The following is a 16807-nucleotide window of genomic DNA, read 5'->3' as shown; positions in this document are numbered from 1 at the left end:
GACTACAGAGCTGAGGGGAAGCCTGTGCTGACTGGAGAAATCTCAGGCTCACAGCGTCCAGTAGGCGTAGATGAGGGTCCGAAGGAGGAAGATGGCCCCAGGCGGCAGCATGTTCTTCCGGTTCTCCTGCCGAAGCAACTGCAGCTCCTTCTCATAGTTGGAGGCTTTGTTCATCAGGCTGCTTGTCTCCTTCTCCAGAGACCTCCTGGCCTCTGAGCTCAGCTTCGGCCCATAGAGCCTGGAGTTCACAGCCTCCAGGTCTCTCCGACGTTGTGACAGCTTCTTCAACAGCCCATTGATCTCTAGAGCGATGCCCAGATTCTCCAGCTTCTTTTTAGTCACGTTACTTGCTGGGTTCCCGGAGTCATTATTGGACGCTCTCTGGTGGTTTATATTGGGTCACCCACATGTGCAGTGGCTCGCATTCCAGGGTGTCTGGATGGAGCTGTTTGGCCTCTGCCACCGAATGGTTCCAATTCTAGAGCACTGGTATTTGGTTTTAGAATGCGCTGTGTGGTGGCCAAGCCAAGATTAGTTGCATCCCCTGACTCCTGGTCAGTGGCTTTCTTTATCCACTACATCAGTCTGACCTTTTTAACAACAATGTGCCCAATATGGGGGCAAACCCATGACCCGAAGATTAAGTGTCTCAGGCCCTACAAGTGAGCCCGGCAGGCGGCACAGGCAGGAGCACTTCCTTCCTTTCCCTGCCCCCTGCCTGCCCAAATACACAATTTTTTTTTTTTTTTTTTTGCGGTACACGGGCCTCTCACTGTTGTGGCCTCTCCCGTTGCGGAGCACAGGCTCCGGATGCGCAGGCTCAGTGGCCATGGCTCACGGGCCCAGCCGCTCCGCGGCATGTGGGATCTTCCCGGACCAGGGCACGAACCCGCGTCCCCTGCATTGGCAGGCAGACTCTCAACAACTGCGCCACCAGGGAAGCCCCAAATACACACTTTTAAGATATCAGTTTCTCTTTACTCTTTCACATACTTGACAAAGTCCGGCTAGGACTCTGTCTCCTCTCCATCTGCAGCGATCTCTTTTGCCTGTTTTCTTCTGAAGTGTAAACCACCATTTCCTAAATCAGCAGATGATGTTTATTGAGCACCCCAGGGACCATGGCTGTGAACTTGATCCTGGATCATGTAATGGTCCCATCTTGGGTGGGATCTTCATCACCTAAAAATACTTGAGCAAGTATATAAATATCCATGGCCATGAGCTCTGGGAGGCTACAAGAGCTGCATTCCTGTGCCAGCACGGATGTGAAACATCATTCACTTCAGTGTCAGCACTCTGACACACTGATGGCATTCACACAAGTCTGGACAGTTTATCTTGCAGTAGAGCAAATGCGGCACATGTGTGAAAATATCCATGTTTCTAGAGAAATGAAATCAAACACGGTGGAGTGGGTTCACTTAGTTCTTTAGTAGGAGGCTCCCGCCAAATTCATCCAACTTTCCGTGACCTCTTTAAGTGGATGAGGGTTTCCTGAGTTAGGGGGCATTAACTCTTTACAATTCTGTGCAAAATTTTGTATGTAAGTGCACATGTGTATATTTCTGGAGAGAGGGGTCAGCACCCTTCATCTGATTTTTAATGGGGTCAATGTCACAAAAAGGTAAGAATCATTGAACTAGACCAGGGTTAGTCAGCATACCATTTAATCAGTTACTGCCCCAAGCCCTATTTATTCCTATGGATAGGGTACAACATTGTGCAAGCAGGGCTGCATTGAAAAATAACTCCCCTGGAAGAAAATGAAGAGACACCTGAACGCTCTAATATTTTTTAATCTTATATTCTAAAACCATTCGTTTTATTTCTGAGATGAAAGACATACTAATTCATTTATTTATTCCTTCATTCTGAACTAGGGAGTCAGTCCAGTCTTTACAACTACCAGTGTTTTCACATAATGTCTTTAAGAGGTAGACTTAAATTTGTCCCAGCTACTATTTCTCAGGTTAGACTGAGCCAATGTTGGAGACCTCTTTTCCCCTCTGGCAGCTGCTCTGACCGCTCGGTCCTGTAAATCCCACTCTTGGCTTTGCCCCATTCTCCTATTGTGTTTGGCACTTCTGAGACCCATTCACTGGTTGGCCCTTTAACAGTTGGCTCTGCCCTTGGGTGAAGCTCACCCTCTTTCCTTGATGTTGTAGTTGTTTAAATCAAAACAATACATGATTTTCTAGATTGAATACAATGAAAGGAGACCCACACTGAATTAAAAATAAATTCATGATACTCTGAGAGTTAAGACAAACACAAGTCCCCCATTCTGCTCTTCCCCACTCCTGACTCCCATTCTTTGGAGGCCATAATCCTTAACGTTTTTATTGGCCTCTGCCAATATACAGGGAAACCCTTTATATTTCTAAATAGCTTATTTATATTGATGTTTTGAATATTAAAAATTTTGATATTATTTTGTGATTTTGTAAAATGGAAAAAGATTTAGCTCCTTTATACACTCTTCCTCTACCAATACTTCTTTTTCCTCCCATCCTCCCAATATTTTGTGACATAATTTTTCGTTAAAGGTATAGTCACAAAATAAAATTTGAAGCTAAAAAAATAGAGCTTTTATTATTATGACATGCATATATATGTGTATGTATATGTATTTACAACTGAATCATGTAGTGTTCTATGATTACATTTCTTTTCCTGCCTAGCTTTTTGTTTTTTCTGCAGTTAGTAATGTCCTTGGTTTTTTATTTGCTTCCATGTAATTCTCACTATTTCATTCTTATTCCCTCAGCCAAGAATTTTGGATAATGATGTTTCTTTTTTCCCCCCTTTGTCTTCCTGCTCTAGTTTAGAGTAATTGCTTTCTTGAATATCAACCTTTAGTTCTCTCCTGTACTAGATCCTCTTTTTCTTGGATATCAAATCTCCTTCTTTGTTGAATTTCACCTTAGTTTTGAAGGACAGGGGTGCAAGGATTCTTCAGTGTATGCAAATCAATCAATGTGATACACCATATTAACAAATTGAAGAATAAAAAGAACCAGCTTTTAGTTTCATTGATTTTTGCTATTGTTTTCTTTGTTTCTATTTTATTAATTTCTGCTCTGATTTTTATGATTTGTTTCCTTCTACTAACTTTGGGTTTTGTTTGTTCTTTTTCTCTAATTGCTTTAGGTGTAAGGTTAGGTTGTTTATTTGAGATTTTTCTTGTTTCTTAAGGTAGGATTGAATTGCTCTAATCTTCCCTCTTAGGACTGCTTTTGCTGCACCCCATAGGTTTTGGGTCATTGTGTTTTCGTTGTCATTTGTTTGTATATATATATATATATATATATATATATATATATATATATATATATAGTTTTTTTGGTGGTACGCGGGCCTCTCACTGCCGTGGGTTGTGGAGCACAGGCTCCGGACGCGCAGGCCCAGTGGCCATGGCCCACGGGCCCAGCCCCTCCGTGGCACGTGGGATCCTCCCGGACCGGGGCACGAACCCGCGTCCCCTGCATCGGCAGGCGGACTCACAACCACTGCGCCACCAGGGAAGCCCTGTATATATTTTTTGATTTCATCAGTGATCTCTTGGCTATTTAGTAGCATATTGTTTAGCCTCTATATGTTTGTGTTTTTTTTTACGGCTTTTTTCCCCCTGTAATTGATTTCTTATCTCACAGCGTTGTGGTCAGAAAAGATGCTTGATATGATTTCAATTTTCTTAAATTTGCTGAAACTTCATTTGTGACCCAAGATATGATCTATCTTAGAGAATGTTCTGTGTGCACTTGAGAAGAAATTGTATTCTGCTGCTTTGGGATGGAATGTCCTATAAATGTCAATTAAGTCTATCTGGTCTATTGTGTCATTTAAAGCTTGTGTTTCCTTATTTATTTTCTGTCTGGATGATCTGTCCATTGGTGTAAGTGGGGTGTTAAAGTCCCCCACTATTATTGTGTTACTGTCAATTTCCTCTTTTATGGCTGTTAGCATTTGCCTTATGTATTGAGATGCTCCTATGTTGCATGCATAAATATTTATAATTGTTATGTCTTCTTGGATGGATCCCTTGATCATTATGTAGTGTCCTTCCTTGTCTCTGTGACAGTCTTTATTTTAAAGTCTAGTTTATCTGATATGAGTATTGCCACTCCAGCTTTCTTTTGATTTCCATTTTCATGGAATATCTTTTTCCATCCCCTCACTTTGTCTGTATGGGTCCCTAGGTCTGAAGTGGGTTTCTTGCAGGCAGCATATATATAGGTCTTGTTTTTGTATGCGTTTGGCCAGTCTGTGTCTTTTGGTTGGAGCATATAATCTGTTTACATTTAAGGTAATTATCGATATGTATGTTCCTATTAACATTTTCTTTATTGTTTTGGGTTTGTTTTTGTAGGTCTTTTACTTATTTTGTGTTTCCCGCCTAGAGAAGTTCCTTTAGCATTTGTTGTAAGGCTGATTTGGTGACGCTGAATTCTCTTAGCTTTTGCTTGTCTGTAAAGCTTTTGATTTCTCCATTGAATCTGAATGAGATCCTTGCTGGGTAGAGTAATCTTGGTTGTAGGTTTTCCCCTTTCATTACTTTAAATATATCCTGCCACTCCCTTCTGGTCTGCAGAGTTTCTGCTGAAAAATCAGCTGAAAACTTTATGGGGATTCCCTTGTATGTTACTTTTTGCTTTTCCCTAGCTGCTTTTAATATTTTTTCTTTGAATTTAATTTTTGTTAGTTTGATTAATATGTGTCTTGGAGTGTTTCTCCTTGGGTTCCCCCATTTTTTCAACTCTTCCAACTTCTTTTATTTTCTGTGATTGCCACAACTTTATCTTCCAACTTGTCTATTGAATTTTTAATTTTTGATATCATCTTTTTAATTTACAAGACCTCTTTTTTGTTCTCTGAGTGCCTCTCTTTTTAAAAAATAACACACACCTTGTTTCCTGGATGCAATGTTTTCTTTTCCTGAGTATACTCTTTCATCAGTTCTAGAATATACTTCGTTCACATTTTAACTCATCTAAAGTTGAGATTCATTTTATAATTGGTGGGCTGTCATAATTTTTTCTTTCTAAGGGCACATATAATAAAGGTGCTTCATATAATTGCAGATATTTCATATTTGTTGAGATTTTTAAAAAGTTTTCTTTTACTTCCTGCTCACTTATTTCTTTCAAATTCCTTTCTAAAAATATTCATTTTGAATTCTTTCTCTTTCATATTATAGCTTTTCTTAAACTGTTGGTAATCCTTATCTAAGTTCTGTGTGCATGGGAACTTGTCTAGTGGTGGACTTTATTGTACGGTAATAACATGTCAAGTTGGCTTTTTCAAAGGGTTATCCCAAATATGATTATATGTGATGGTTGTTTCTCTTAGGCTGGTCAGTTTCAATAAATAATTCTCCTCCAAATAACTTCTTGAGAGTCATAAGCCTGCCCTACATTCTGGGATCCTAGAAAGGGGGGACTCTCACCTTTAGGACTGAGGGCTTTTCACTTACACCTCAATTTTCAGTATTATGCTTCACCCAACCTCCAGCTGTGCCTTGTACCCTCCCAGTCGGATCTTTGTGTCAACATATTCAGACAATAAATCTGCTGTCTTCTGCCTGGATAGGAAGGGACAGTTTCTTCTCTGTTTAAGGCTTGGGGGTGGGGGATCTGACATTTAAGTGCTTCTTGTACAGATTTTCAACTAATCCCAGTATTTCCAACCCCACTGCATCCCTACCTCCAGAGGTAACTAGTGTCTCCAGTTTAGAGCCTCTGGACTGGAGTTCTTTGCTTCTTGTTGGAATTCCCTGTCATGCTCCCATGCACACTTGGATTTAGGTTTCTCAGGTCTATTGAGTCACTTACCCCTTTCCAACTTTCAAAATTTTTTTGACTTTCCTCATCTACTATTTACTTCCTGTACTCTTTCAACTTATAAATTTACATCTTAAAAATTTCATTGTCATTTTAGTGGGGATTTTGCAGGGAATGTATGTTTCAATGGTTGTGACTTACTGAAGTCTCTCAGTACCATGCAAGTATGCAGAGATGGTGGTGCCATCTTTATTTTTTGGGGGTGGTGGTGGTTGTGGTAATCTAGTTATATTCAAAGCAAAGAAGGAAGAGGAAAAGAGAGACAGAGTGTGTGTTTGAAAGAGGGGTCAGTGTATTTATTTTAGTCCAGAATGCTCTTGCTCCTTTAGAAATTCCCACTTGGTTACAGTTTCTCTTCTAGTGGCTACTGAATCTTGATTTATTAGCTCAGTGCTTTCTTTCTTGCCCTCACAGATATGCCTGCCCTCTGTGATTCTTCAAAAGCAGTTGTACAGAAGCAACAAACATTAACAATAATATATACTCACTAAGAAAAGGCTTGTTCTTTTACAGGTTTTTCATACTAGTGTTTGAAGAGTTTATTTTACTTTATGTCCAGGGCTAAACTGTTTCTTCTAATATAGCTCTTATGCCAGTGTCATTTGAAAAAGGAACACATATAGGAATATCATCTAGGAATCCTGTTGCCAGTGTAAGTAGAAGTTTAGGTTCTAAAGTGGATCTTTTAAAAAGCTAAGTTTTAAGGTTAAAAAATGGAATATTTACATGAAAATAATTGGAACTGTTTGTGTGCTGGTGGGTTATTTATCACAATGCAGTGGTAGCAATTTTGCACCCTTTCTAGAATCTCTTAGGACTCTCTTATTGTACAACAAAATACTTCAGAAAAAAGTGAAAACATTGGAAGACATAAACTTGTATAGAGGGTTCCAACATGGGACTCAGTCACCTTCCAGTGCAACCTTGGGTAGTAGAGACCATCTCCTCTGAATAGGATCTGTTCCCTAGTAATCTCCAATGTTGCAGACAGCATTATTCTAGAACCAAAGGCAATCCAGCTGGGAAAGGAGCTGTAGGAGAGAAGGCAGAGCTCCTCACCCTGGACTTGGGCTGAGTAGGCCCTCGCCTGGGTCTCTTTACTTCTTAGGGCTTCCTCTATTGTAAAACCAGAGATTGGGGCCACGACCTCAAGGGGCTTTCCCATTCCCAGGTTTCTGTTATTATATGTTGAAAGTGTTTTTCTAACTTTAGTCTTAATTTAGATGTTGCTATTTCATTGTCAATATCGGGATATGGAATTTACTTTCGCTTTATTGAAAAATCACAATGTAACAATCATCACAACCCACCCACCTGCATTTTAGGAGGATTTTATTCCAGTAAAGTATTCTGCTGCTTATAACATTACATCATAAAAGTCTCTTGGAAATTTTCGTTACTCCAGCCTTAAAATAAAAGGACCAACTTTTCTTCAGCTCCAGACTGGTCACCATTCTGCAGCCTGAAACCCTTTGTATATGCAAAACTCATCTTTGTGTACACAAACTAAGTAATTGCAATGTTCTGCGTCCAATTTGCATTTGCAGGGATCCAGCTGCAAGTGTCGTTTTGCAAACACAAAATTAAAGCCTGTTTTTTAAGAGTGGTTTAGATGCATTTTTTAAAAAAGTGTTTCTCCAGTTAACCTCAGAGATGGCTTTCTGATGTTGTTGTTAAAGAAAGGTGTTTTAGTTATAGAGAATGTGCAGAATCCATTTTTTTTTTAATGAAATAATACTGCATCCTTGGTGCTCTGGCTTTCAAATTCAGTTTCATACTTCTTAATGCGACCTCTGTTCTTGACTTGGGGTAGAATTTGGTAAATGCTGTTTTTATTTCTAACCAGGTATTCTGAGCAGGAGGTGATTTTATAACCTTGGATATTTGCTCATTTGAGGTTAGCAGGCCACCCGTAGCTTGCTTTTTCTCCTTATTTAAAAGTTGAAAATTTAACTAATTAAACAAATATTCCGGCAGTGTCTGATGCACAGCAGAATTGTTAGGGAGGTGGGATGTGTATTGGGCCGTCCCTCCCTCCCAGGTTTCCCTCTGACACTCAAAAACGAAATGGGAGCCTGGAGCCTGCAGCTTATCTAGTCACAGTATTTGAAAAGAGACAAGGTTTAATAAAACATTGTTTAGATAGGCCAGGCATTACATTTTGGAAAGTCCAAAATGTTGAAAAACGACACTCTCATTTCCTTCAATGAGGGGAAGGCCCAGCAGTAAAGCTGTCTAATCCAGCTTGTGTTTTGACACTGGTTTTGCACAGATGCAGTGTGGGAGGTGATATCAGTTGAGAAGTTATCAGCTCATCAGTGAAATCTTGGCCGGGCACTTCCGCCCTTATTGTCTTATATAATATCATTTAATTGGAACTGGATACTCTTACTGAAAATTTTCAGTTAGCTCTTCAGTAAAACCAATGAAAGAGAAAAAAAAAATGCAGCGGACACAAGCAGTATTTGCCCCACTTCTGGTGAGGGTGTGCACAGGCAGCCTTTTGTGTCTGCCAGAGCTGCATCAGAATAGGAGAATCCCCCCAACACCACCCCGCCCTGTGCCCTCACCCCCTTTCTTTAAAGTCAGCCAGGGAATAATTTGTCCAAATGAAAAGGCCCTTTCAGGCACTGGAGGGCTTTGCTAATTGTATTTGAAAGAATCAAAGCAAACCACAAGTTGGCTTTTAACAACAGAAAAGTAATGCGTTCACATACCAACATGTTAATAAGATTAGTTTTATTAGGAAGATGTAATCAGGCAGAATAAGGACTGCAAGAGGAATGGCTTTTTAAAAGCCATTCTTTTATTTTCTAGCTAAAGAAATATCAGTCGGCTTTCAAAGCACATTTAAATAAAGATGTACTGAAATCTAAAAAAATACATCAATTTCACTTTCTTGACATAAAAGGGAAAAATGTTTTAAAATTGTTTGTTTCTGTAACTTCTAAATAGCTTTAGTTGTGCTAAATTAGAATAGTAAAAAAAACTTGGGAATCTCCTGGCTAAAGTATTTTTGTTTGATTGTAAATAGGTATCCATTTGCTTGTAATTTCTACCTATTGGCAGGTGTGGATTTATTAACTGCAAAAATGTTGTTGAACTGGTGCAAGTGGAAAATGTTCAAGGAAGATCCACAGCACCTATGAGACATGATTTTTCCAAGCAGTAGACTTCATTTTGACCTTTCAAAAGACAATCACTGCATTTTTTTTCCATTATGTGCGGCGATGTAGTTTCAGTTAGAAAGATATTTTGCAATAATGGTGACAATGTACTCAAATGCGCATGACTAAAATAGCAATGCAGTGTGGAAATAAGTTTCACAATCCAAAAGCCAAGCTATTTTCCTTTGTTTTTCTTCCTGTATCGTCACTGAATGGAGTAGAAGGGAGTTTCACGCATTTGGCCAAACTCTTTACAGCGGAAGCACATTCTTTCTAGAAGAGTCAGGTCACTTAAAATATGGACTAGAGACCAGTTCATTACCAGTTCAGCTTGCAGAAAGAACATACATCAGCTGGCACAATTATACCCATTAGCATAAGTGAAGAAGCATGGGGCAAAACTGTAGACGATGAAAGCTCAGAGTTCTTTTTTCTGCCTTTCTCCTCCCGTCCAACATCTCTGTGCTCTGGGGACCTCAGCATCCTTCTTTGTCCACTTGGTGAGGAACTCATTTCCACAAAGATATTGGGGGTTCGGTAGATTAGCTTTACCAGGGCATTTCATTTAAAGGAGGAACCTGGAAAAGGAAGACAACATAAGTAAACCTAAAGGTGATACTTTTCTGTTCCGTGGAAGAGATGAGTGAGTCTTTCAAATGCCAGGCTTTAGTCTTTCTGCCAGAGAGCTCTGCTCAGGAAACATTTATTTAGTCAGGCCACCCTGTGGCTAGAGCAGCGTGGTACTTTCTAAACTTACATGAAGCTTTGCATTTTACTAATAGAGCAGCAGCAAAATGGCTGCATTTCACGTAATTTGACAGGAACCAGAAAGGAGTGCCCATGTGTTCAGGCTTCCACCTTGGAAGATGGGAGGGAGGCCGATGGGCCCCATCGGCTTCGTTGGCCGCTGCACTAACAGAGGACTCTTGGTGTTTGATCTGAGTGCAGCCACAGTTTTGAAAGTCCGTGGGCAGAGTTGGGTTCATAAGGCCTGGCCATTGATGCTTCTGTCTGTGTGAGTGGATATGGCAGAGGAGCCCAAGGTAGGGGTTCAGTAAATGTTAATTGATAGGCATTAAAACAATCGATGACCCGGGGGTATGCCACCTTGTGTGCCGAAGACGTTAATCTGTAAAATGGAGAAAACCACACCAGGTTGCTCTTGGAAGTTATGAAGAATGATTGTAAAGGGTTTTCGAAGCTTAAGCACTTTGACTGACAGTGTCCGAAGAAAACAGCCCCAGCGGTACAGAGCAGAGCATCCCTGTGGCCCTGTGAGCAGTGTGCAGCAGCAGTGTCAAGTGGCATCCTTTCTGGGGTCCCGCCAATTGTTAAAAGGGAGGAACTAGAATAATATATTGCTGGGGGCCCAACCCCTTCCTGGTTATGAAATTCGAAAGTGGCTTAAGCTGTAGGAAATTATTTTGGATTAGTCTTTATCATCTGATTTCCCCCCTGGAGAGAACTTGCTTCATTTTATAAGGTTCTAAAAATCTTTTTTTTTAAAAAAAAAACAAAAAACAAAAGGCATCAGCCACCGTGTCCCTCTCTCTTCTTTTTTAAAAAAATTTTATTTATTTATTTTTGGCTGTGTTGGGTCTTCATTGATGCACACAGGCTTTCTCTAGTTGCGGCGAGCGGGTGCTACTCTTCGTTGCCCGGGCTTCTCATCGCGGTGGCTTCTCTTGTTGCGGAACATGGGCTCTAGCGCACAGGCTTCAGTAGTTGTGGCGCACGGGCTCAGTAGTTGTGGCGCACGGGCTCTAGAGTGCAGGCTCAGTAGTTGTGGTGCACGGGCTTCGTTGCTGTGAGGCATGTGAGATCTTCCCAGACCAGGGATCGAACCCATGTCCACTGCACTGGCAGGCGGATTCTTAACCACTGCGCCACCAGGGAAGTCCTGGTTCTAAAAATCTTGCTCCCACAGACTGTGGTTTACAGATAGGGAGGAGGTGAGCAGAGAATTTGTGTGTGTATAATGAACAATTTAACAACTGGCCTAAATTTGGGGACCTGTATTATTTCCTTTACCGTTATCTCTATGTGGGATAATTACTAAATCACTGAAGTCAGCCAGCTCTGTTTTTACCCTATCCTAAAGATCTTAAAGAGATTTCATTTATTAGTAAATAGTCCTGCATCAGATTGGCACTCTAATTTGCCCATTGTTGCTCTACAAACTACATTCATTTCAATTTGGGGCCATTTTCTCTTTTTGTAACTCAGCAGTGACTGAAATATACTCAGCAGTATATTTATGGTAACCCTATGTTTAAGAATTTCTTGGGTAGAACAGATTACAGATACAGCACGTATGCCCTCTAGATGCATGTGCGTTTTTGTTGATCATATGACCCTGTGTATCACCAGGCATACAGTTAAGCCTGCAGACGGTTGTTCATTGAACCTGTATGTCCGCCATTGCACACTTACTGAGCACCTCCTTCAGGCAAGGCACTGTGTCCTTTGAGGACAATTCATCACTTGTGTGGGTGGCTCTTGAAGGATGGGTACAGAAGAGCCTCCTCAGAGAGGCCAATATAGGGAATCCCAGCTTAGAAGAAGGAGGCAGTAGACACATTTAGGGAATAGTGAGCAAAGTCACCTGGCTTGAATGAGGGGATTTTGCAGAGGAAGAGTTTGGAAAGGTCTCTCATTTTTGAAATTTACTCCTCCCTTGGCCGCCAAGACACCACCGTGTCTAAGTTCTCTGCCTACATTGTGGACTTTCCTGGTCTCCTTTCATGACTCCCCTTTTCCCCTTGCTCCACAAATATTAGTGTTTCCCAGATTCTTTCCTTGGCCCTTTTTCTTCTCTAAACACTTTCTGGGCAGCACATCCCCTCGCCTGGGTAGGATGTTCATCTTGATGTGGATAACACCTAAATTTCTATCTCCAACTCCAGCCTGTCTTTGAGTGGCAGACCCCGAGTTCCAATTGCCCATGGGCACCTCTGCCTGAATAACACTGTGTCTACCTGCCTCATCCTTTCATTCAGAACTGCTCCATTCTGAGCTCTGCTGGACCAAGCCTAGAGGGGGAGTCAAGGAGGGTGGAGCTCCGAGTTCAAAGAACTTATTCTGCACGGAGAAGAACGTAGAAAGTAGGAGACTGTAGTCAAAAAGAGATTTTCAAGGATTTTGAAAGTACAGCACTTCTGGGTGATGATAAGATCTTTGCTACTCAAAGGGTGGTCTATGGACCAGTGGCATCAGCATCACCTGGGAGACTGTAGAAATGAGGAGGTGTAGCGCTCTATCCCTCAGACCTGCTGAATCAGAATCTGCATTTGAACAAGATTTGCAGGTGAACTGTGTGCACAGTTCTGAGAAGCTTTGGCCTAGGGTATGTGCATGAGAGTGAATTGATGAAGTTCAGTGGAGATGAAATATTCAATGTTCAATGTTCAATGTTCAATGTATGGATAATGCCCAGGGAGATTGAAATGGTTCAGTACGAATGCAATAATGTGGGTGGAGAGGAAGAATGTGAGCTGACTGCCAACTTCCTTAATGCATTCATTATGCCCTGGGAGTGAGGGAGGGTCCTTGCGTCAGATGACAGTGATATTTGACATAGGATTTTTGACGTTGTAGTTCTTTGAGAACAGAGCCTCTGATTAGGATTTTCCCCCTTTAAGTTCTGTGCCTCAGCTCTTAAAAAAGATATAGCAGATCCTTAAATAATGATGAATTGACTTTATGAGCAGTGGGCTTAAACAGATTAAGGCTTTTGGTCAATTTACATTTTTTTAAAGGGAACCTGGAGCTAACTTAAACAATCTGGTATCCAATATCACCTTTTCTCCCCCCTCCTTTGATTATACTTTCCTGACAGTTAACTAAAAATGTGTTTGCTAGGGCAAACTTCTTCGTTCTTTTTTTCTCTCTCTTGATGTGCATATAACATCTTGGAAATCTTATACATGTTAGAGAACTCATATTGATGCTCTATCCTTGGGTGTGAGTTTGGTCTTTAAGGAGGTGCCTTGCTTGATAGACAAATCAACACTGATGATGCAGGTACTGATTTGGAGCCAGGAGACTTGAGTTCCAGTCGCAGCTCTATTCTTACTAACTGTGCAACGTTGAGTGAATCAGGCAACTATTACAGGCTTCAGCTTCTCATTTACACAATATGTTGGTTGGACTATATGAGCTCTAAATTCCTTTTGAGTTGTAAACTTGTGATTCTGTAATTCTTTTAGGCTGTTAAGAATGCCTGTGAGGTTAAAATGATGCATCTCCCTAAGATGTGTACCCAAGGGTCTCTCTTGTATTGTGGCCAATATATTTATGAAGCTCAGTGTCATTCTATCCATGATTCAAAATCATGATACATCTGCATCTAGAGTACTCTGCATAATTCTGGTAACTTTCTTAAGAGAAACGAGTCTCCTCACATTAGTAGCATATGTTAGCCCCAAATGTTTTTAAAAAGAAATAGAGTATCTTTTAATTGCCCAAGGGAGTGAAACAATTTTCTTAGGAAATAGACTTAAAAAGATTAATCTCGGGGCTTCCCTGGTGGCGCAGTGGTTGAGAGTCTGCCTACCGATGCAGGGGACACGGGTTCGTGCCCCGGTCCGGGAAGATCCCACATGCCGCGGAGCGGCTAGGCCTGTGAGCCATGACCGCTGAGCCTGTGCGTCTGGAGCCTGTGCTCCGCAACGGGAGAGGCCACAACAGTGAGAGGCCCACGTACCGCAAAAAAAAAAAAAAAAAAAAAAAATCAATCTCTTTGAAATGTTGCACCATCCAACCTTGTGAAGACCATGGGGCATTTCTTGAAATCTGAAGACTTAACTGAATTCTCAATCAGTAGACCTGAAGGGATACTTTCAGGATAATGACAAGGAATGACTATTTTTCCTGCTAGTTAGTAAGCATATGAAACTCATTACGTGCACATTTTCCAAAGGCTGTCTTAACATGGGTTCCAGAATGATTTAGATCAGTTCATTATGCTGCATCCCAAATGGGATTCAGGGCGTGTTGATCTTTTGGTGTGAGGCCCTATTCTTTAAAGTTGATATTTGAGATATACAAATACCTTTAAATAATTATTCATTTAAAAATTAAAAATGAATTTAATTCAATGATAGAAAACAGAACTGGACTGGACAAAACATGAATGTTGACCTTATGATTATGTATTTTCATATGTTCTTATAGAAGTTACTGTGGAAAGTTTTCCACAATTTTCCAGACCTGGGATATTCATTTAGGGAATTAAGAAAATTTTTATTATGGGAAATTTTGAATACATACAAAAATGGAGAGCACAGTATGTGAAACTCCGTGTCCTCATCACTCAGCTTCAATAATTAACCAAGTCAGTCTAATTTCATCTCTAACTTTTTTCCCACCCTTACCCCTAGGCCCCCGTAATTCTGAAGCAAATCTAAGGCATCCTTGTGTCATCTTAAGCATTTTAATATGTATCTCAAAGATAAGTTTATTATTTTATTTAAGTAAAATTTATACACAATGAAATCCATAGCTCTTGATTGTGCTATTTGATCACCTCTGATAAATGTGGGTGTCCATGCAACTACTACTCCTGTTAAGATATAGGAGATTTGCATGACCACATTCAGTTTCCTCATGTCTCTTTCCAATCAGTTTCTACCCCCATAAGCAACCACTCTCCTCCCCCCACATCTTTAATGAGCTATAATTGACAAATGAAGTCACATAAATTTAAGGTGTACAACATAGTGATTTGTTGTATGTATACATTGTGAAGTGATTACCACAATACGGTTAGTTAACACACCATCATCTCATATAGCTACCTTTTCTATTTTCATTTTCTGGTGGTGAGAACATTTTAAGATTTACTCTCTTAGTAAATTACATGTATACAATACAGTATTGTTAACAATAGTCACCATGCTGTACATCAGAGCCCCAGAGCTTATTCATCTTATAACTGAAAGTTTTTACCCTTTTACCAACATCTCCCCATTTCTCCCACTCTCCAGCCTCTGGCAACCACCATTCAACTCTCTTTTTCTATGAATCTGACTTTTTTAGATTCCACACAGGTGAGATCATATAGCATTGTCTTTCTCTGTATGGCTTATTTTACTTAGCATAACGCCCTCCAGATTCATCCATGTTGTCACAAATGGCAGGATTTCCATATTTTTTTATGACTAAATTCTATCTGTCTCTCTCACACCTTTTCTTTAAAATTCTATCTGTCTCTCTCACACCTTTTCTTTAATCGTTCATCTGCCAGTGGACACAGTTGTTTCCATAGCTTGGCTATTGTGAATAATGATGCCATGAACAGAGTGCAGTTATCTCTTCCAGACACTGACTTCAGTTCCTTCAGATATATACCCAGAAGTGGGATTAATAGGTTTAATAGGCCTTTTTATTCACAGATGGGGCAAGAGCCACTTTAGCTGAGTCAGAAATCCTGATTCACTTGATCTGAGCTGCTGGTTTAAATATCTGCTTAACAGTTAGTGTGTTGCCTCATGTTCCCTCTCCTCTTTTCTTCTTCCATCTTCTGCCCTCTCGTTCCGTCTCTAGGTGTGGGTTCTGTCCCTCCCTCATCTTCAAGTACATTGTTAGTCTTCTCTTTTATAGACCCTCACTGGTCTTTCCAGCCTACGCGCTCAACTTGTAGAACTCCCCAACTATTAGCCGGTTAGAAGCAGAAACCAGAGCACAAAGCTGTTTTACAACCTTAGCTGGCTGAACATATGTGCCAGTTGGATAGACGTCATAATTAGGCAAGCCTGGTTTGAACCCCTACTTAAGAACTTGCCCACCCAACAGTTTCTGCAGTTTTGACCCCATCTCTCGACAAAGATCTCTCGGTTCTGTTTAGGATGTTAGTCAGAGTGTCTCTTATAGGAAAATAACAGTGTCCATCTATGAAGGTTTTGTAAGGACTAAACACAGTAGAACTTAAATTCTATTAAGTTCAGCTCCTAGAATATAGGAGATGTTCAATATCATAGTTAATACCTGGAAGTAAAGAGAACTGCTTGACTTTGTTCAATCTAGCATTTTGTAAACCTGTTTAACCATGATAGTGCTATTTCTAGAGCCATCTGTTAACATTTTAAGGAATGCTGCTGCTGTATGGAATCCAGCTTCGGAAACTCTGAATTAAGAATTGAACTAAATTAAGCTGCTGACTGTTCACAGTGAGTGAATAAACCAGTGCTGCTTGAACTGGGAGTTGGGCTTCTGGATCTTAACTCAGTCCTCACCACACCTTGAAACTGCTTGTATAAGAAGGAGAGGTTTCATTTTAAGACACAAGACAGAAATGAAAAAAAAAGTCATCCTTATACAAAGCCTAGATTTTTGTTTATTTCTTCCTTGTAATCACATCTCCAGGTGACTCAAGAAATTTAAGGAAAGCTATGTGAAGTTCTCAGGATCAGCTTTCAAGGATGTCGTCAAGGTGGATAAAGTAGAGTCTACATGCTTCTTCTGATTTTGGCCTTTCAGAGAGGCCAGAAATTGTCCCCCTGTGTCCCCCGGTCTCCATCTCACTCTGGCTTGGTCACCCCACTTGCAGTCTTGGGGCTGCCTCACCGCCCAGCAGAGTGAGCAGGGCACTTGTTTCCTGCCTCGGCCCTTCCCCCTTGGGTTTGGTGTGTGTGTTTACCCACCTCGACATTGTGCCTGACAGGAACATAGACCCCTGGAAAGAAGGCCAGCAAGTGTCCAGAGCAGTCTGTGGGGGTCGGGTCCCCAGGCTTTCCGGAGGCACATCTGGTCGGGCACTGGTGGGACATCAAGGCCAAGGACAGACATTGCTCACCT

General features: G+C 40.9%; 2 protein-coding genes across 5 annotated transcripts in view; one reads left to right on the top strand and one right to left on the bottom strand.

The window, feature by feature from the left end:
* NPR3 (natriuretic peptide receptor 3) overlaps positions 1–16807 on the top strand; it is a gene marked incomplete at its 3' end in the record, with an annotated part of 65132 nt that overhangs the window by 31236 nt on the left and 17089 nt on the right. The gene's annotated exons all lie outside the window — the stretch shown is intronic.
* On the bottom strand, positions 49–16779 carry LOC307052215 (coiled-coil domain-containing protein 167-like; the record flags this gene model as incomplete). Its single annotated transcript, XM_079703056.1, has 2 exons — positions 49–381; positions 16654–16779. The coding sequence occupies 2 exons, from the start codon at positions 16777–16779 to the stop codon at positions 49–51; spliced, it is 459 nt and encodes a 152-aa protein (XP_079559182.1).

Source organism: Hyperoodon ampullatus, assembly GCF_949752795.1.
Source record: "Hyperoodon ampullatus genome assembly, chromosome: 4".
Lineage (NCBI taxonomy): Eukaryota > Metazoa > Chordata > Mammalia > Artiodactyla > Ziphiidae > Hyperoodon > Hyperoodon ampullatus.
Note: the sequence above shows the minus strand (reverse complement) of the source record. Positions and strands in the feature narration are given on the sequence as shown.